Genomic DNA, 21,182 nt, shown 5'->3' on the forward strand with positions numbered 1-21,182 from the left:
AAGAGAGTGGGAGACAGAGGAAGGGAGACAGGGAGGGAGACAGAGGTCAACAGAAAGAGGGAGGGAGGGACACAGAGGGAGCGAGACAGACAGAGGGAGGGAGACAGAGGAAGCGAGAGACAGAGAGAGACAGAGGGAGGTAGAAAGACAGATGGAGAAAGACAGATGGAGAAAGACAGGGGGAGAGAGAGGGGAGGGAGACAGTTACAGAAAGAGAGAGAGAGAGAGGGAGACAGACAGAGTGAGTGAGAACACCCCCCCCCCGATTCACCCGTAGGTAGTTTGGGCTCGCTACGCTACGTTCGCTCACTACACTGCCTTATTGTGTCCCAAAATGATGCACCTCCAAAAAGTGTGTCCCCAACATAAAAAGTTTGGAAAGCTGTGCTCTACGGCATGGCTCCCCACTCTACTCTCCTCCACTCTATGACCCTCCTCTCCAGTCTACCCCAACCCAATCTACTCCACCCCACTCCACTATACCCCTCTCCACTTCACCCCTCTCCACTTCACCACTACAGTCTACCCACTCCACTACAATCGACCATTCCTGTCCACTATACCCTAATCTACCCAATCTACACCACTCCAGTGTATCCCACATCACCTCAATTTACCCCCACTCAATTCTACTCCAATCTACCCCGCTCTACCCCACTCCACATCACCCTGCGCCAATCCACCCAGTTCTACCCCACTCCACTGTAGCCTAACCCAATCGACCCCACTCCACCCTACCCACTCCACCCCATTCTACCCCACTCCAGTCTATTTCAATCTACTTCACTTCAATCCGTTCCACTCCACCCCAACCCACTTTACTCAACTCCAATCTACCCCACTACAAACTACCCCACTCCACACCATTCCATTCAAATCGTCCCTACTGTAATACACCCCACTCCAAGTACCCTGCTCCACTCTAATTGACCCCACTCCAACCTACCCTCCTCTATTCCCATCTAACCTATTCTAATCCATGCAGTCTATCCTACTCTTGAGTACCCCATTCCACTCTGCCTCACTCCACTCACCCTGCACCACTCCAATCTACCCCACTCCAAATTACCCCACTCCGTTGCAATCGATCCAACTCTAATCCACCAATTTACCTTACTCCAAGTGCTCCACTCTGCGCCACTCCATCACACTCCACTCCAATCTACCCCGATCCAATCTACCCCGATCCAACCCACTCTTCCCCAATATACCTCACTCCACTCCACCATGATCTGCCACACTCTTATCTACTGCAATCCACCCAAATCTACTCGTATCTATCCCAAACCACCCCACCCCACTCCATTCCAATCAACCCCACCCCATTCCAATCTACCCCACCCCATTCAACTCCAGTCTACCTCACTTCATTTCAGTCTAACCCATCCCACTCTAATCTACCCCATACCAGTCTATGCCACTCTTCTCCACTCAGTGTACCCTACTTTACACCACTATACTCTACCCCACTCCAGTCTACCTTACTCTACACTTTTATTCCCCACTACAATCTACTCCACCCCCACACCAGCCACTAACGTTTAGCCATGATGAACAGCAGCCAAACTGGTGTACAACATGGCTAATACACATTGTCAAATCCCAGAGCTCTCGCATAGCCGAGACCTGTTGGCTTTGCCAATGCGTGTTTCTAGGCTTTTACAGCCATATTACAGAATTACCAGCTTCAGTTACTTTTCCTTTCTCTCAAAAACATTTTAGATATTTCTTTACGCGATTCTAAATCAAATATGGCAGCCTGACAACTACTGAGCTTTATGTACTGGGAGCCATCTTGTCACCTAGGTTTCCCTCCATTCTGTTGTTTGGCCACTTTCCATACCTCTTTCCATCCACTCTCCTGCCAGCAATGCAATATTCTCTACAAATTAGTCACCACTCCCTTTGACCCTCGAAATCCAGTCAGGGCTCTCATGATCATTTGATACATTTTACTTTTGGGGAAAGCATTACCCTTTTCTTTTTTTCGGTCTCGCCTAGGGCTGGAGCGTGCATGCGCTACTTCAGGCTTTTTGTGATCGAGAACATTTCAGTAGTGGACTTGTAGCCACTCCCATCATTTTGATTGGCTGGTGTCATCATTTATGTCAAACGCTGACCTCCGAATGAAAGTGAGGCTTTTTTGTTACCACCCTGTCTCCTTTTGGCCCCGCCCATCCGAACTGGATCGTTTGCCTCCGCCGTTCTCCTTGAATTAGTTGGTGGGCACTTTTTTTCTCATTTGAGCACATCGACTACTGTTGTATTGGTTGAAACATCTGTTATTTTATTTAGAGCACCGCAGAGGTAGAAAAAACTGCAGTAGCAGAAATAATATGCCACTGTTTCTTTGCGCATTTCCTCGCCGGAGGCAGTAGCTTGTTTTTATTTGATGGGCACCCCTTACCCATTCTCTCTGTGGTTCCGCCCTGCCTGTACGTGCACGCAGCGCTGCATTGTTTTCCGGTAAGTCATCTTTCATTCTGCTGCTGACTTCTGCGGCCGTGTATCTCGGATTCTGGGTTTATCGCCGTCAGCGGCTCTGAAAGTCATCCATCAGGGATGTTTTTATTGCTGCTAATGTTCTGAATGTGTAGCTTGTAGCGCCAACAATATCCAGGCGAGTGGCTGCCACCGTAGCACCCGCTCCTCTGTGCCTGAGAGTTCACATTGGAGCAGTCGTTGAAGACTACAATGTGTCTTCAGCCCTCCTTGAAGTATTTGGGACTTATTAAGAAGCTGTAGTATGCGTTTGTGTACGCATGTGTGTAATTGTTATTGTTATTGTTATTTCCGGCTTATATAGCGCCATCTCACCGGCAGGTCTCAAGGCGCTTATGACCAAAAAAGCACAACTACTTATTTAGCAGAATAAAAGATATACCCAAAGTAGAGCTAAACTGAGCTCAACGCCTCCCTGAATAGGGTTGTTTTTAGAATTTTCCTGAAACGAAGGAGATTACCTTCTTTACGGAGGGATTCAGGGAGTTTATTCCAAATTTTGGTTACCAAAGCAGAGAAAGATCTGCCGCCTTTTGTGGTCAGTCTAAACCGGGGACAAACAAGCAACTGTGCATCTGACGACCTAATTGTGTTTTTTTTCGTTTGCCGAGTGTGTGTATGTACGTAATTGTGTGTGTAAGTATGTTGTGCGTGTGTATATAGGTGCATGTATGTTGATTTTTGTGTGTAGATTTTATGTCTGCGTAGTTGTATGTGTGTGTGTGTATATAGTTGTGTAGGTGCATGTATGTTGAATCCCTATGTAGTTTTTGTGTCTGCGTAGTTGTGTGTGAGTGGCCGTTTTTTCCAAGCGGTGGTAAGCTAAGAAGGTAGCACTGTTTGTGTTCATCGGCCCCTCAGGACCCGCGGAAAGAAGAGCATTAGCCAGGCTGTAAAGTCAGGGAGGTTTTTGAAGTAAGAGGGTGAATTAGGATTTCTGCAGGCCAGGGCAGAACCACTTTCAGGAACAGAGAATCACGCCCCCTTTGCTGGCAGAGGTTTACAATACCCTGTTTGCAGTCTGTCCAGAATTGAAAATGACACCTCACAACTACCTTGGACATACAAACAGCAGCACCAACAGAAATGCTGAATAAAGCGAGGATGTGCCCTAACGTCTAGAGTAGTCGATCTTGGAGCTGGGGAATCTGGTTCGAGTCTCTGCAGGGACGAGCAACAACATCCTTTGATTCTGGGCACATCGCTTAATCTCCCGGGGCCAATCAAAAATGAATGTACCCGTCCGCAACGCAATCGGTGCTCATGTATAGTGCTTTGATACGTTCGGGCTATGTAAAACTTCAAAATAAATTAAAGCAATTTAACCCTCTCTCCAATTACAAAGTACAATGTGAAAGATTTTTGCGACCAACTCCTTCACTGTCATCTAAAAAGTGCAAGTTTTTAACAAGATATGGCAAAAAGAGTGAATAAAAACTCTGGGATCATACTGCCGAGTATTACACAGAGGTTTCAAAATTTGAAATAAAAATATGATTGTACAAAATTCTTCCCAGTTATGAACCCCTTGACCGCGGCGGTAATTCTGCCGCGGCGCTGGGGGGGAGGAGGGCTGCGCTGCGCTGCCATGCTGGTGATGGAACCACTCCCAGCCACGGGCGCGCTGTGCTTGTGACGGAGTGGTTCCGTCACGGCCCTGCTCGCTCAATAGAACATCATCTTCGCTGCCAGACCTCAGGTAGAAACTCAAGACCTATCTCTCCGACTGAAACCCGCAGCCCAGTGCCTGGATACCCTCCAGAGTGATAAGCAGCACTTTACAAGTACTGTTTGATTGATTGATTATTCCCAGAAATGCATATAGAAATGCTTTGAAATCTCGGTTGTAAATATAAGTGTCCTAAAAATTAAAATGATAAACATTCTTAGAGCATTAAAACGTGCTTCAATTTTTTTCCATGTATTATTGATATTTTTTTGTTTTCTGACTTGTTGCATAAATTGATGGAAAATAAAGCAGAAACAAGCATTTGGTGATTAATGCTGTTCGTTTTGCGGTATTGCATTGTCTTAATCCAGATGTTTATTAGAACTCTGCTATTTGCCTGCTTCAGATGAAGTATTAAGCAATTTAAAAATATGATTTTAATAGAGTGTCAGAGTTGTACATTGCGCTAATTTAAATAACGAGGAGTGAAAGATTAGAATGAATTTTCTTTTTAAATTGGGTATATGTGTATAGAAATTATAAATTATTAAAGATGTGTGGTAGTTTGTAAAATTATCTAACCATTCTGATCTATTATTTGTTCCATATATTACAGGATTTACGCAAACAAGTAGCTCCTTTATTGAAGAGCTTCCAGGCTGAGGTAAGAGTTTACAGTTTGATAGTTTTACATGCCAATTTTTTTTCTACAAAGTCTGCTGTATTACCATACCTCCCAGTGATGTTAAGAGAGGATAAACATACATGTTCTCACTTGAACTAAATTAGAACCCATCTCAGAGACTAGGGTATATAGTTTGGCAAGGTACAGTGAGAATGTTTTGTTGAGGGCATGCTGTAGGCTACAAGTAAACAAAGACACCATAAGATCATCAAAGGATGTTTAATGAGAGGTCACAACCAAAGGACCCCATCCACCTTGAACCTCCAGCTGCTCCAGCCCAGACTCACAAGTAAAATTACTGGAGACTTGAGTCATAACAGTGTTAGAATGCCACACATGCCCTTTATCACACCCCATTTATAGAAAAGGATATGAAGGCACGTGTTTCCTCTTCCACATAAAGTGCTCTGTCTCATCAAACAGCCATCAGTGGTGGTCCATGAAGCCAGGGAATCGCTAAGCCCAGCATCTTACTGCCTGCTCTACAACACAGGAGTGAGGGCAGACTGCAGGGGCTTCTTACCCTTCCAGAGAGATGGCCGGCCATGCCGCAATAAGTGCTTCATTTGAGCCCTTATTTTTAGTTAATCAGTGCAGGGAGAGTCTTGTAGTGAATTAAAGAGGCATAATGTTGCTTCTGGACACGAACGGCTGCACCGTTGAAATTGCACAGGCTGGGGACTCCTGAGCAGGAGCTTCAGGCACCTGCACTCTTTCTTCTAATTTCAGCATTGCCTAAAATATATTATCAGTGAGACCTGTAGGAGTTTGGTAATTTGGACATACCAATATTTTTCTTAACCTGGTATATGTGGTCAATCTTCTTAAAGTAAGTTGAATGGTATGTAGTGTTTTTGGACTTGACCTAATGGGGGTATTCTTGGGGTTTTCTTCTTGGTACATTGTTCCGTGCCATTATTATTTGTTGTGCAATAGTTAAGGTGAAACAAGTTGCACAGCAATGTAAACAAAAATGGCTTTTTGCTTACATTGCTGAACCTGATTGTTGTGATATTTGGATAACGATAAAATCATACTTTTTGATTTTGCGGTTATTAAATCAAGAATGGCACATACACTAATTAGGTTATACGTTTGTAACATGAATTTTATGTTTTGAATTTACTGTCCTCGTGATATTTTAGGAACTTGATATTTTTTTTTCTAAACTAATAAGTATATGATACATTTTCTTCTAAATTGCACAGTTGTATGGTTAAACAATATACGTGCTACAGAATTCAGAGGGTGTATTTCTTCATGGCCAAGTATTCTGGGCATAATTGTTTCGGGGATACATTTTTATACAACATGCCTACTGTAATATTTTCCTAATTGCATCCGGGTTGATAAGGGTTGTGTTTCTCTCAGCATTAATTTACAGGGTATTCTGAGCACAAGAATTTGGGGCGTTGAACCCTGTGATTCAGTATTTTGAGATAACTGTCCTCCTAAACACGCTAGCCTTAGTATATTAGCCTACGCGGAACTGCTTTTTTTGTTAAAAGTTTCCTCTTTTCGATCTGTCTATTTTTCCTGTTCCATTTCTCTCGGAAACACCCACAACATTTAATAAATGGTCAAACTCTTGCTTTCCTTTCCATATGTAATAGCGTTGCAAGGATCCTACTCATACACAGAACTGTGCACATAGACCAAGGATATCAGTGAATTGTTGCATATCAGAAACTCACCTCAGTACCTAGAAAACCCCAACCAGCTTGCATCAGTGTCACATTAGCTGTTTGTCTAGGGTCACGATGTAAGTCTAGGGATGTCGAAAACAAGCTGTTCTCATGTAAAGCATTTCACGGAGCCTAACTTACAAAAACAGTTATATGCAGTGTTGTGTGCAAAAGCAGCAAAAGGTAAAATGGAGTTTAAACTTCTACTAAGCTATGCTAACATAACAATGTATAAAAACTAGGCTCAGGCCTCACTACACCCTCCCTTGATCGGCAAACGCACAATAAAGGGGGCAACATTTGTAGAATGCAGAGTTCAAGTTTGAATGAGACAGAACCAAGTTCAGAAATTTTGCCAAACATGATAATTGGGATTAAAAATTCGAATTAGGAATTATCAAACGTATCAAAACATTCATAGGTGGCCATGGTTCGAAGAAAATTTGAAATAAAAAAAATGGAAAAAAATAAAGCATGAGTGAAAAAAGTACGGGTCCAGTACGGGTCTATGAAGTAGAAAAAAAAGTCACTTCTATCCAACAGAGTATAGGCACAGTATGTTGCAACCGCCCCCAATAGGAAGTCGTTGTTATCATCCGTGAACATTTCAGCCATTCAGTTTAGTAATGGAAAGGAACACACATGTTCTTCAACAGCTGGAGCCTCTAGCACCATCAGAGGACAATTCAGGTGTTCTTCAAGATAACTACGTGCCAAAAAGTCATGGGCTGTAGAGCATATATACCAATTGCCTAGGACTCCATGAGCCGCTGCGCAGGCCGTAATCCCGATACCCAGAACAATCTAGTTCATGAGCAACTAAGGGACTCATTAGTAGATTTCGAAACCGCAATCCAGCAGTGGAAAACTGGCTGCACGCATGTAAAATATGAAAACCAGAAGGATGAACAATACACCACACTGAAAGTAGCCCGAGGTAGCGATCCATAGTATTCAAGTATCTGGTTATGAAGCTGGAGCAGCCGAAGCTGGTTGTCGAGGGGCACAGGATGTGCAACCATTTTTCAGCAAGAAAATCAACAGTAGTACACCGGCTCCTAAGGCGGGAATTAACGGGAAACCGCCAAACAGGCTGGAAAAAAATAGAATGAGAAATGCCAGTATCAAACCAAATATAGTTTGGAATGAGGTCACAAGTCCAGAACTTACTACTTTAAAAAAGTGTGCCAATCCCGTAGTGGAAGAGGTATAGAATATTGTGTGAATTAAAGCACCAAAAAGCAGGGGCAGACCTGTATTTAACAAGGCTTGTTCCTCAGTACGACTGTTCGCAACGTGAAGGACGAATGTTTCACGCGCAGATCTAAGAGCGACTTCTTTCTTGGACAGTAGAGCTCTTATTCAACTCATTTTGTTGAACTCTGCTTTCAAGGTCAGAATTGAAGGCCAGATGGATACATCGAGCCTCCTGTGTGGAGGAGGAAACAGAACATTCTTACAGCAAACAACACATTGGGAAACAGTAACAATGTACGGAATTCCCGCAAGCATACCACAGCAATCTTCATTATTTAATAACTACCGTTTGCTAACAATGTGAAAGTAGGTGTAATAGCCGGGGCGGTGTGCATTTTAAAACACACGCCAGATTCGGTGCTGTCATGTTACACAAACCATGCAATTGCAAATTTCGACAGACTGAGTGATCGGGAGTGGAAGTGCAGTCTTCACCCTTTAAATAAACCTCTTTACCTTCCCTCAAGCACCTATATGCAAAGGGTAGATTCCACACTTCATGAAGAAAAGCGCTACCTAAGGGCTCAAATCTACCTATGGCACAGTGTTTCATGCATGCTTCTAATTTAAACAGAGGGAAAGGGAGAGTTATTAACCCATGGATAAGCGAAACTGCAGAATTTGTTTCGGCCACAGAAAATAGTAATGATTCGAACTTCTCAATATGTAACAGAGAAAACGTTGCATCTTTCATTGACATAAATTGTTGTTTTAACAGTCAAATCAAAAGGCAGAAATAGCAAAGTTGTGTTCATGTCATCCCAAGGCACCTTCTCAGCCTTTAACGTCTGTAAAGTCCATGCAAACTGCATAATAGAAAGCAATTGATTTTGACCATGGTACAGAACTGCAACATCTTCTTGCACAATATCAACAACAGAAGATACAATATTATCTAATGCGTAAATTCGGGAAGAAAGGGTGTTAATGCTATTATCCACAACAGCAAGTACTTTTTCTAAATTAGCTTGATCAATAGCCCTAAGTCTAGAAGCAGCTTCAATTTGTGACAGTTTCCATACCTCGTTGTAAATAGCATATATCCATCTTTTTGATCTGCCAGCGGCAGGACCTTTCACAAAATCATTCAAATCGACGGTGTCAGTTAATTTGGTTAAATGTAATTTCACTGACGCCAATGTGGAGTGTTCAAACCAGCTCTGGCACAGCTTGCCTACAGAATAGGTAGTGACAGATGACCACTCTGAAAACGGGGATCTATTCTAACCACTGTGTAACCAGGGGACAGACCTAGAAAACGGTGTTGGCAGTAATCTGCACTCTTTTGCAACAGTAGCCAGCCTTCTGGATTCATCCCAGAAATGTTAAAGGACGAGTTTTGCAACAGGGTCTGTAACTCAGTAAGTGAAGCACTGTTGTAATTATTCTAATGGGTATATTCACCCAAATCAGGAAATGAAGGAGCATTTAATTCTTTAGACGTAGCCAATCCAAAGCAGGTGGTTTGTGAAATAGTAGCATTCAGAAACAACATATGGTTCGGGATGAGACATGCACAATGCAAAGCCTTGGTGCCTTGCACTTGCCAACTTTTAGAACCCCAAACAGATTTAAGATCAATGGTATCTTTCCACAGTTCATAGCCCCCTACAGCCAATTGGTCAATAAAGGACTTTGAATACAGCAATTTTGCGTGGGTAAGTCTAACTTTGGAAGAGGACTTCTCAGTCACCTCAAAATAAAATGCATCAGGGTTGGATTGATTAAAATCAGTAAAGTAAGAAAACTTTTTTAACAGAGTTCTAGAGCTGCCTTCAACAGGTGCGGGACAATGTTTCCATTGTGTGTAATTTACCATATTTCTAAAAGTGTTTGCTTTATGCAGAAAGTGATTTCCATAGTGTTGGTAACAGAACAAATCACCATAATTAGCAGAATCTAAATACAAATCTTCAGCATCAAAGGCAGCATAATATTTCAAATCAGAAAATAGAGCCTGTACGGCTTGGACCCCCCCAATCATCAGAACAAATATTTGGTTTAACCACATCCCCCATAGAAACACGAAGTACATTAGGGACAGTAATTACCTCTGTGGGACCATGAATCTGAAATTTAATAGCATCCCATAAAATCCCATCTAAGACAGGCCAAGCAGTGATATTTAAAAATGTCTGGTCCCTCTTCATTCTGTGTGATGAGGAGTGGTGTGCCAAAGTTCCATCAATTAGTCTAATCGTAGATCTTTCTTTTACATAGTGTCCATTGACAAGACGGAAAAAATACACCACAAATCCAATGGACATGAACAAAAAAATTGAAAGAGCACCAGCCAAATGTAAGTCCAAAGGGGAATCAAAAAATGTTTTTTAAACCAAGCAGCAAAAATAGAAACTTTTGAAGGGGACTTCGAAGCTGTAGAGCCAGTGTCAACCGAAAAACGTGATTGACTAGCCACACAGGTCTCCAAATCAGGCATAGATATGTCAGTTGGGTATGTATACTCCGTATCATTAAGATGATAACGAGCCGGTGAATTCAATAAAGGATTGGTAACTGTATTCATCTCAAGGACAACATCAGGCCCGATGGTAGGATCCGAAGCCAAAACAAAGTTTTGCAGCATTGCAGGACAAGAGACTGCAGGTGTTATACTAAGAAGAATCGGCCACTCTGTGTAGTTTGACATTGTCAATAGAGATGAAGCTGTTCCCCACTTTCTACCTGGAAGAGGAGGTAAAATGACTGTTCTTGTGTCCTGCACGCCAAGCATGGAAACTGGAGTTCGATATGAAGAGCCAAATTCCTTCTTGTTCTCGACTTTCTCTCGTACCAGTTCACCAAGTTTGGATAGCCAGCCAACTACCAGAATCCGCAACGCAGCATCAGATGTGGAGGGCAAATGTTCCTTTGCAAGACTGACTCGGGTCTTTTGTAGATTCTGGAAAACAATACAATGTTCATATACGTCAAGGGAGCGGCTGACGCCACTTGGTCTAGAACCTCAAGGTCTGGAACAAACATTTTGATACCAAAGAGCATTTCGTATGGAGTCCGCCCACCCTGAGACCTTCTAGGGAGATTATTAAGTACACACTGTACGCTTTGGAAGTGGGCTAGCTAGTTCCGGCCTGTACCTAATACCTTCGCTGTCAAGGATTGCTTTAAGTCATGGTTCATCCGCTCCACAACACTATGGCCCTCAGGCCGATATGGAGACAATAATTTCACTTGGACCCCCAAAGAACTCATGGCATCCTTGTGTGCCTTAGAGGCAAATGCTGGACCCTTATGTAAATGTAAATGTAAATGTACAGGAATTTATATAGCGCAAATCACCAAGCGGTTTCTAAGCGCTTGCTTAGGGATCCCGTCCTGGTATTCCCCTGTGAGATAACCCCGGCAGGGTATCCGCAAGGTGAAAGCCAGGCATCCCGCCGCGAGGGGCCATTGTGGAGATTAAGCAAGCTATTGCCCAGAGTCGCAGAGTGTGAACCCGTGAATCGAGTAGGCACCGGAGCGAGAATTGTCGAGTCCATGGACATTTTAGGACTCAAGACCCCGCCGAGCCGGGAATTGAACCCTGGTCCCGGGCTGACCTCTGCTTCCAGGTCTGCCTCCTCTAACCAGTGAGCCACACTTATCCGAATGGAAAGTACCACATGCAAAAATTCCCACATAGACATGCAAATCCCTGATGACAGTTCTGGAATCAGCACTGCGTTGTGGCCACAGCCACACAAAGAGCGTGCAAGAATCAACTGAGATGTACGTATACGCAGAATCAGATGAGAAAGGAACGCAGTGATTTAAGTAAACACAACCAAGTGGTCTATTAGATATGTACAACTGAGTCTGTGGCGGGCGTGCAGCAGTAGAAGGTTTAATCTGCTGGCAAATGTCACATTGAAGGACATAATCACGCGTTTGGTTGTACAATCCCCGCCACCAGTAACGCTGTTGTAGGAGAGATACAGTAGCTGACACCCCAGCATGCTCGGAGGCCACCCCCTCGTGGGCTGCTGTAATCAATGTCTGCCTGCGGTCCGTGTTGGGAATTAACCTGTCACCAACATCGTTAATTCTCACATAAGGAACTTTATCAGGACCTAAATGATATGAGTATTTAGAAGGGAAACCTTTTGGGTAATTACCTCCCTTCTCTGTTGCGACAATAGCTGCCAAGATGGCATCATCAATCTTACTTTTGGAGCGTGTAACTGCTGCTACAGAATATGTTGCAACTGCTGTCTTGGCGGTCTCGTTGGCAAGACTGTTGCCCACAGCGTGAACTCCGAAACGCTGGTACCCAAGAGTATGAATTACAAACACGAGTGGAAGCCGTTCTTTAAGTACAGCTACTCAAACCCAGATCATTTTATGTTTTATTGTGCGGCCTTTGGAAGCACGATAGTCATTCTGAGTCCAAAAATGTAAATTGTCATTGTATGATTGAACACAGTAGGAAGAGTCACTTACGACAAGAGTAGTCGCACCATGATCTGTGTACTCCAATGCAAGCATCAGAGCATGAAGCTCTGCCAACTGGGCAGTACAGTCCCCTAATGTCTGTGTATGCACGACATCAGACTTGAACTCACCGTTCACCATAGTACCAACCACAATTGCGCAAGCCGCAGAAAATGCTTGTTTTGACCCCGTTGCGGGCTGCGCCGACCTGTCAGTGTAGATGATACAATGGAAATCCTCCAGCGGGCGCATGGTCAGAGTAGCAGGATGAACACATTCATACTTTAAAAACTCCTGTGTCTGCAAAGAGGCGTCAAAAATGAACGTGACATCTGGAGATGTCAAGGACGTGGCCCATTGTATCCAACGTGGGTGCAAAGCTTTTGAATTGAGAACACTGGCTTTCGTCACTACTTCTAGGGCAAGATACTGGGTAACAACCAAAATGCGTTTTCCCTGCGACAGCGCACGTTCCTTAAGAATCGCCATCTGCACTGCTGTCAAGACTTTTTCCACAGTGGAAAACCGCAACTCAGCCGAAGTGTACAAGTGTGACTTGTAAGTGATAGGTACTGTGTCACCCTCATTAAAAGTCAGGTAAGTGAAACCCACCGCCCCAGGGACGATTCTTCTCACCAGGTTGGTGTAGTTATCACAAGAATTTAGATTCTAAAAGATCAGCTTGCAAAGATTGCAAAATGGCTGTATGCTCAGGCCGCCAGCACGATTTGGAAAAAGTAGGTTGTACCAAAGCATAAAGAGGCTTGATACGCTGGGTATATTCGGTAATGTAAGAATGCCCGAAAATCAGAAAGCCCAGCAAAGACTGTAGTTTCTTTAGCGTTGTTGGTGCGCGCATCCGTGCGCACTTTCCCAGAACGTGAGGAGCCAAACCTCGTCCTTCATTGTTGAGCTCAAAGCCCAGGTACAATACTGTTAACTCTGCAATGTGTGACTTTGCAAAGTTGAATTTGTAACCATAGTCTGCCAACTGACAAATTATGCGGTCAACGCGACACAGATGCGGCCCTTAATTCGTCATCTGTGAGATAGATGTCATTCACATACGAACATACATCTGGGTCGAGCCTCTCAAAAAGAGAGACTATACGGACGGCAAAGACGCCTACCTGTTCTTATAGCCCATCGCCAAACGACGAAATTGGCGACGGGTTCCACCACTGGTAAAAGCCGTCCATTGACTACTAATGGAGGACAGGTTATGGGCAAAAAAGCCATTGGATATGTCAAGTGTGGTTTTAAAGCTTTTGCCCACGAGACTATCCACTAGGGCAGAACTGCGAGTATTCTGGACCACACACGTACGACAATATGAATTTAAGTGGTGGTAATCCAATACCAAACGGTAAGAGCCATCAGGCTTAGTCACAGTAAAGAGGGTTATTCATCGGAGACACACGTTTCAATCACACCTTGATATTCCAATTGTTCAAGGATTTCTGCCACGGGAGCTTTCGCTTCACACCCCATGGGGTATTGGGGTTGAGGCTGTGGCATAGATCGCAAGGGTATCTCATGGCTGGAGGATCATTTATCCCAGCCACAATGTGTACGGTACAATGCAGGCGCAAGCGCCTTAGCCCAATCTTCCGCAAAACTCAGATGCTGCTCCTTCGGGACTGTATGTGCAAAACTGGGGAGGATTAGCTCCTCCCCTTGTGGAGCGGCTAAGACAAAAGGAGGGGGCCAGTCGACCTCTGCCAACAAAATGTCATAGGTAGTAGGTAGTAGTTAGATTCTCCCAAAAAACTCCTTTTATAGTACGTTGTATGTCACCTTCAATTAAAAAATCAATTTCAAAAAGCCTGTCAGGGGGAGCCACTCTAGTGTCAGCTGTCTCGACTACAACGAAGGTGTCAGTCGCTGTCACCTTCAGTAGTGAACGCAGCGCATCTCGCACTATGGTAATATCCGCTGCGCTGTCCAACAGCGTCAGTGCCCATGTCAGATTCCGAAGCTGCATTCTCACGGTCTGTTGCATATCTCGCTGTTAAGGCAGCAACTTTCTTCTTTTGAAACTGAGTTTGACGTGGCTTGTCGTCCTGCTTGCCTTTTCCGTCGGCCTTGCGAGGCTGCTCACGGCTCTGTTGGGTACTCTGTCCTCTGCCGCTGCCTCCTCCACCGGTTGGTGAGACCGATGTTTCCTGCAAAGAGCGAGGAGAACGTTGATCAGGAACCTGAAATCTATCAGGTGACTTAATCGTAGTACGGTCGTGCAACTCATATGTATGCTCAGAAGGGACAGGCAATGGCGAAGCAGGACGGGACCCCTGTTTCTGTTGCTGCTTCGCCTGTTTCTTATTCTTACTCCAATTTTGTTTCGGAATTTTCTGGCGATCATCTTTATCAGAATTCACTGATTGCGTTTGCTGCTGTGCTTGTTTTTTAGCAAAAGGCTTAATACCCAAGCTATTACGGCCAATGGTCTAATAACCCTCTGTAATCCTTTTCGGTAACTGACGGGGTTTCTCTGCCTCGGTAACATCACGCAAAGCATTAGACACCTGGAAGCTTACCGCTTCTCCCTTAACATTAGCAAGGACAAGATCGCGAACCATGTCAAACGCTCCCACGAGGCGCATTCCCAACTCGACAGCCGCCTCCGGCCCATGTTCATCTTGAACGTGTTTAATGACGGAGAGTAGGGCAGCCATAGACGGTGTCCCGAAGCACCTAGTATATACTGCCGCAAAAATCACACCCACAAGAGTGGTATTAGGAAAGACTGCCTCCAGTTGGTCAAATTTCTCGGCAAGCCAGAAAGGCATCTCTTCCTTATCCTGGGGACGCTTGCCCACGACTGCATTAACCATAACAGGACTAAGCTTCAGCCCATGCGGTCCAACTGGATGCGCCGCACCTCCAGGGGCCCCACCCGGGAGGTGCAGGAAATATAATTAACCAGACCCCTTACTATTGCTACTGCAGAGGCATAAAGGGGCCTTAATTCAACAGCTGTAGTTTGCGCCGCAGCAGGGTGAGGGGTACAACCAGTTAAAACAGGCCAAGAAGCACCCGGAATTGACAACGGTCCCGTTTTAGCCGCTGTAAAAGTGTGGGGGAGAGCTGTGCTGCCAAGCATAAAATAGAACTTCCTGTGTTCTATATGGAGTGTAGTCCGCAGGCACGACAGTGTGTGTGTAAGAATGAAACACCTGAGTATTAGCATCAACCGCAGGAAACGTAACCCATCTGTAAAACAACTCAAACGGGTGTGCTTTGTCAGCAGATACAACATAAACCACAGCCATGCCTTCCAAGTTGACATTGTAATCCTGCAAGTGATTGCGCACAGCCAAGAGACTGTGCACTGGGATTTCAACGGCCATAACGACAAAGAAAGAAAGCAGTACAAAGCAAAAGAAAGAAGCTCAACTGGGTAGCAATTCAGAAACCGTTTTAAATTATCAAGCGTGAAAAGACCTATTTAACTATATGCAGGTTTATCCCTGCACCACTGTCATCCGTAAAAAATAGTGAGGGTGTCGTGGACTGATACAAGCACTACTTGAGAGTCTCAAATTAAGACCACAACGTTGGGTGTGCCATGTTGCAAGGATCCTGCTCATACACAGAACTGTGCACAGAGACCAAAGACAATCAGTGAATTGTGGTGTACCAGAAACTCACCTGAGTACCTAGAAAACCCCAACTAGCTAGCATCAGTGTCACATTAGCTCTTCGTCCTATAGCAAAGTAACCAATGATTAGACAACTCAGAACATGTGACTTAGGATAAACTCAGGAATGGTGGGAAGTGAGAACACTCTTTCGTTATACTCTTATACCAGTCCAAAACAGGAGTAAATAAGAGACACGGTAAGATTAAAATATTTCTTTTAACGGCGTGCTCTCATCTTTGCCAATATAAGCAGACATATGATTAGAATTAATATGGTCAGCATTGTTACAATTCCATAAAACACAAAAGGAGAAATCATATTACAATGATGGTGAAAAGGTCAGCAAGCGTGAATCACATCAGGATCAGCAAAAGCTCTCTGCATTCCTGGACACAGAAAATCTTCCAAGTGTGTGAAATCATGGCTGCAGTGTAATAATAAAGGCGCCAGGATTTCGGCGGGCTCGCAGCTGCCATTTGTTGTGTCTAAAACCGTTAGCGGATCAGTTCGAACAACAGCTACCATGTTATAATAACCTTGACGGCTTCAGCACTCACTGTGCAGACTAGGGTCACGTTGTAAGTCTAGGGATGTCGAAAACAAGCTTTTCTCATGTAAACGCAGCCTAACTTACAAAAACAGATATATGCAGTGTCGTGTGCAAAAGCAGCAAAAGGTAAAATGGCGTTTAAACTTCTACTAAGCCATGCTAACATAACAATGTACACAAACTAGGCTCAGGCCTCACTACAATAGACATGGTCAGTTGTCTCATGGTGATGATTATTTAAACAATACATCTATTGTTGCCCACAGAGATAATAGTTTTGCTGTGTTCCAATCCTGGCTTTGGAGTATAGGACTTTTTTAAATATACATTGGCATATCTGGAAAAAAACACAGTGCAAAATTCTTGCAGGCAGTACACCGTTAGTCAGTTTATTATTCACTGTCCCTGTTAGGGAAAGTGTTAAGTAAGCATTGTGGTATTTTTTGATCTGGCCTAGTGGCAAAATTAGCTTTGTGCCAGCCTCATCATTACTAAAACAAAAAAAATCCTAATGAACAAAAACATGTTTGAGGCCATATCCAAAAGGAACTGAAATACATAGCTTGTCTACACAGCGATGAGCTGGAATTGACAAACTGAGGTTTACAGACAGTCCTACAAATAGCGAGAAACTGCAGATAAGTGATAATGAAACAAATGACAACAAGGGACGTAGGAATAGGATACCAACATTTTAGAGGAAACGTCTAGCAGAACAAGGAGAGGCTATCGAACAAAAAAAGCCAACAGACAAAGCAGTAGATCTGTATGCAGACAATGAGAAAAAGATAACACCACTGGCTTGTGGAACATTTCTTAAGTACAACCTCGCATTGAACCTTCTCTCTTTCAGTCATGTTCTTCTACAGATACTCCTTTTGGGAGGGATGCACAGGCTGCAGGGCAACTTTGGAGTACCCTGCCCATTAGCTTTCCTTTGAAGATGAACTATTTGGCCTTCCTCAAGAATTTTTATGCCTATTTTCCACACAGCACCAACGCCTGAAAAGTCCCTTTTGCCAGAGACATACTCTCAGTTAAAGTCCAAAAGTTGGGTAGTCAAAAACGAAAAATGGGCAGAACCCATTTTCTACACTTGTTACACTTGGGGCACAACAACATAGAAAAGCTGATGGTTGGAAGCCTCGCAAAAGAGTGACTCACAATTGCTTGGGGTAGCATTCCAACCCACTGGTTTTCACCCACTGTGCCCGCTTAGACAAAAGGCCTGCCGTGGGCAACTCATTTCTGGCCCTGCTCCTCATTAAACAGTCCAATCTGCGTGGCCATCTCCAGAAGGGAACCAAACAACCCCAGACGTTTAGGTCTTGTTTAGTTGTGGCTAGAGAGGTACAGCTTGGATCCTATGGCACAATGAGCAAGGGACCGGCGTCTGGGCATACCCTTGGCCAGTTAGGGTGTAACATCAGTGACACAAAAGATGATGGGAGGAATACATCCAAAAAGTCTTAACCACTGGCAATCGCTCGGGGTAGCATTACAAACCATTGTTTGTAGTTCACTGTGCCATTAGGCAAAGGCCTTCCTTTAGCAAATGAGTACTAACCCTGCTCCTCAGGCGAACAATTCATCTCAAACTACCTCACAAGGCCCCTCCTACAGGAACATAAGCAATCCCAAACTGGATTCAGTTTTATCAAGCCTCATCAGTTTTGTATTATTCACTACTATTCTGAATTCCCATTCTTCCACCGATGTAAACAGTACTCCATCATGGAGACATCAAAATTCTTTACCCTGCAATTTGACTGATTTGGGCGATATTGGTAGATGTGGTATTTCGTCCCTAGCTCAGCCACCACATAGGGAAACCTACTGAACCCGATAATTTCAGAAAACTAGACCCCCATGGGAGTCCAGGCTGGTATGACCTGTGTGGATCCCAAGATGTTTTCTTTTTACAGAATGACTGCTGCGCCCTTAATGGAATGCGTGCCCGTCCACATGCTTGGGCGGGCCTCCTCCTCTTCTTTTCTTTTTGCATTTTCCCTGATTTCCAGGGCAGTGTTTACCAGACTGGGTAGTGAACGAATTTATGATGTCACCAAAGTTTTGGTCTTCAGAAGGTGAACCAGCAATGACTAAAGAGGCCTGTAAATTTTGCATTTATCTTGTCACATTTGCTAGTCGTTAAAGCAGGGGTCCAATGTCAGGCTACATGTTCTGACTAATTGCTGCTTATTGTTTTAAGATGGGGATTAGTATTTAATTTCTCTGACCACAGTGAGAGGAGTTTTTAAAGTTAACTATATGACAAACTTGCTGGGGAACAGGGAGTATGAAAGGCAAGTCTGTAGGATACAATTTATTGTAATGGGGAACAACATTTAAATACCTCTAAATAAACTGAACACATATTTCAGATTATATTAGCAGATAGGAAATAAAAAATTGGGCACATTTTTGGTAATTCTGAAGTGTAATGTAAACAAAGATTTTAGTAGGATCAAAACAAATTGAGACACTGAACGTGGTAATGCCCAAATGTTAATATTCACTGAAGTCTTATTTCCAGACATATATTTTGTGTATTTAGTTTTAAGTAAAACTGTATGTCTGCACGTAGTTGCCATTTCAATGGAAAATGTGTTGTCTGTAAATGGCAGTGCTTTGCCACTTGATGCGTTAGTAATATGTTTGCGACCTTGTGCTCCAAAATGCACCAGTAGCTACATAATACACCCTTACCACTTGCCTGCTGAATCTTTGCTGCATATTGTGTGATGCTAGGATTTTGATCAATCCCTGTAACATCAGTGATTAACATTGATGCCAGCACCCCCACTGTGAACATTTTTCCAGGACTGCTGGTGCAGGTGTGCTGAAATATGTCCTAAAGTGTTAAAAGAAATTCTTGCAAGTACTCCCATGCAAGATTCTGGGTGAATCTTTCAGTAATTTTTGCTCCTGTATTTTTAAATTATTACAGCAATTCAAGCTGAGAAAGTGCACACTATAGGCCATCGTGCAAATTTATCCCACTTATGTATGACTTCCTCACACAAATTAACACATTTGGATGTGGCTTGATGGCCAGAGCTGCTGACTTTGGACCTGGGGAACCAGGTCTGAGTGCCAGTATTGGCAGAATAATATCCTTTAATTCTGGGCAAATCACTTAATCTCCTGAGCTCAAAATAAAAATAATCTGACCTTGTGTAATGTAATATGGTTCACATGTAAAAACAACGTTAAATGTGTGCACATTGGAAGAGAATTAATATAGTACATCTTGAATTGCTTCAAAAATACAAAAAAAAGTCAGCAGTTACTAAACCTCATTTTTAGGTCTCGCCTAAGACGGCGTATGCACTGTCGCTTGCGAGATGCCTTGTAAATAAAAACAATAAAAAGAGGGAATTAAAAAGGTTAGAACCCGCCCATTACTTATCAATAGTTGGCTTTGCTACTCTCATTGGTCAGCACCTCCTGCTTTCACTTTCTTTTCCTGTGTCTGTATGTTTGAGTGTAGACTAAGTACAGCATCCTTTCCGCAGCCAGTGTCCTTCCACTGGCCATGCACTTCCGGAAGTATAAAAAACATTGCACTTCATAAGAGTACATGTGTTTGCAGTCCATCTCTTTCGCTTTGTGTTCTTGCTTGACCAGTCTCCCTCCCAGGCTCCTCTCACTAGCCTACTGTTGGTGCTTGCTCCATACCCTCCCACACCCCTTCCACTGTCTATTCTCTGTTCCTGCCTCCCTCTCGCCATCCTTGTTGTAGCTTGCTCCCTCCCTACTTCCATGGTCATGCTTGCCCTTTCCTCCCTTTTCTAGCCATCGGTCATTTTGTGTTACCTCAGCAGCCCTCACCCTATCCCATTGTTTTCAGAAATGAGGGGAAAGAGGTCCCAATCCCTTACTCGCCAGAAAGTAAGCGTGAATTCCTTAATCTTGATTCTTGCCTTTGACGAGGGGGAGTGCCCCTATCCCCCTAGGGCAGAGGTCTTCAAACTTTTTGATGCCGAGACCCCCTTATAAAACCTTTTTAGGCGTAAGGACCCCCTTCCGACAAAAGTTTCTAGAAACTGGTACTCCTCATCAACTTTTGACAACCATAAATGCGCCTGTTAGACCTCATCACATCCCTCCATCATTCATCCACCCACACTTTCACACATCCATCCAACCACCCTTTCATCCTTCCATCCATACATCCATCCTTCATCCATCCACCCTTCATCCATCCATCCATCCTTTACCCATCCACCCTTCCATCATTCTTCCACCCACCTTTTCACACATCCATCCATCATTCATCCATGCAACCTTTTATCCATTCATACATCCATCCACCCTTTCATCCTCCCATCCATACATACATCCATCCTTCATCCATCCTCCCATCCATACACCCTTTCATCCTCCTATCCATACATCCATCCTTCATCCATCCACCCTTTCATCCATACACCCACCCTTTCATCAATCCACCCATCATTCATCCCCCACCTTTTCACACATCCATCCATGCATCATTCATCCATGCAACCTTTTATCCATCCATCCATACATCCATCCTTTCATCCATACATCCTTCATCCGTCCACCCTTTCATCCTCCCATCCATACATCTATCCTTCACCAATCTATCCTTCATCCATCCACCCTTTCATCCTTCCATCCATACATCCATCATTCATCCATCCACCCTTTCATCCATCCATTCACCCATCATTCATCCACCCACCTTTTTACACATCCATCCATCCTTCATCCATCCACCCTTTCAACCATA

At 43.8% G+C, this 21,182-nt stretch overlaps 1 protein-coding gene across 4 annotated transcripts in view; it reads left to right on the top strand.

Annotated features, from left to right (window-relative positions):
- The window catches only part of CUX1 (cut like homeobox 1), a 1,380,044-nt gene that overhangs the window by 306,134 nt on the left and 1,052,728 nt on the right, over positions 1-21,182 (top strand). For all 4 annotated transcript variants that reach the window (XM_078679377.1, XM_078679375.1, XM_078679376.1 and 1 more), the window contains exon 3: positions 4,788-4,835. In XM_078679377.1, coding sequence (XP_078535503.1) covers positions 4,788-4,835 — 48 coding nt within the window. The remainder of the gene's footprint in view (positions 1-4,787; positions 4,836-21,182) is intronic.

The sequence above is a fragment of the Lissotriton helveticus genome, chromosome 3_1, assembly GCF_964261635.1.
Source record: "Lissotriton helveticus chromosome 3_1, aLisHel1.1, whole genome shotgun sequence".
NCBI classification, from domain to species: domain Eukaryota; kingdom Metazoa; phylum Chordata; class Amphibia; order Caudata; family Salamandridae; genus Lissotriton; species Lissotriton helveticus.